General features: G+C 51.9%; 1 protein-coding gene across 1 annotated transcript in view; it reads left to right on the forward strand.

Annotated features, from left to right (window-relative positions):
- Positions 1 to 403, forward strand: part of EMH_0081610 (uncharacterized protein) — a gene marked incomplete at both ends in the record, with an annotated part of 2302 nt that extends 1899 nt beyond the window's left edge. The window contains one exon of the mRNA XM_013500409.1: positions 321 to 403. Within this exon, the coding sequence (XP_013355863.1) occupies positions 321 to 403 (83 nt within the window). The remainder of the gene's footprint in view (positions 1 to 320) is intronic.
- Positions 404 to 530: the final 127 nt, after the last annotated feature.

Raw genomic sequence — 530 nt, forward strand, 5'->3', positions numbered from 1 at the left:
CACCGTGCTGTGAATTTTTTAATAATGGATTTCTTTGGGGGGACCCCTTTTGAGGCGGCTCTGCTGCCCTTTACACACTACTGCGTGAGGGTTTAGGGTTTAGGGTTTAGGGTTTAGGGTTTAGGGTTTAGGGTTTAGGGTTTAGCGGTGAGGGTTTAGGTTGAGGGGTTGGGGTGCGGAGGTTTAGGGTTTAGGGTTTAGGGTTTTGGGTTTAGGGTTTAGCGGTGAGGGTTTAGGGTTTAGGGTTTAGGGTTTAGGGTTTGCTGCATGTTTTGTTTTAGGATTGCTTGAGGAAGACGCTGCTTGACTTGGTACGGCAGAGCAGCAGCAGCAGCAGCAGCAGCAGCAGCAGCAGCAGCAGCAACAGCAGCAGCAGCAGCAGCAGCAGCAACAGCAGCAATAGCAGCAGTAACAGCAGCAGTCGGATCAGCAGCAGCAGCAGCAGCAGCAGGAATAGCAACGAAAGCTGCAGCATTCTCTCCTTGGCGTTTCCCCGCGCCCTGTAAAACCCTAAACCCTAAACCCTAAAC

The sequence above is a fragment of the Eimeria mitis genome, genomic scaffold (assembly GCF_000499745.2).
Source record: "Eimeria mitis Houghton genomic scaffold, Emh_scaff5370, whole genome shotgun sequence".
Taxonomy (NCBI): domain Eukaryota; phylum Apicomplexa; class Conoidasida; order Eucoccidiorida; family Eimeriidae; genus Eimeria; species Eimeria mitis.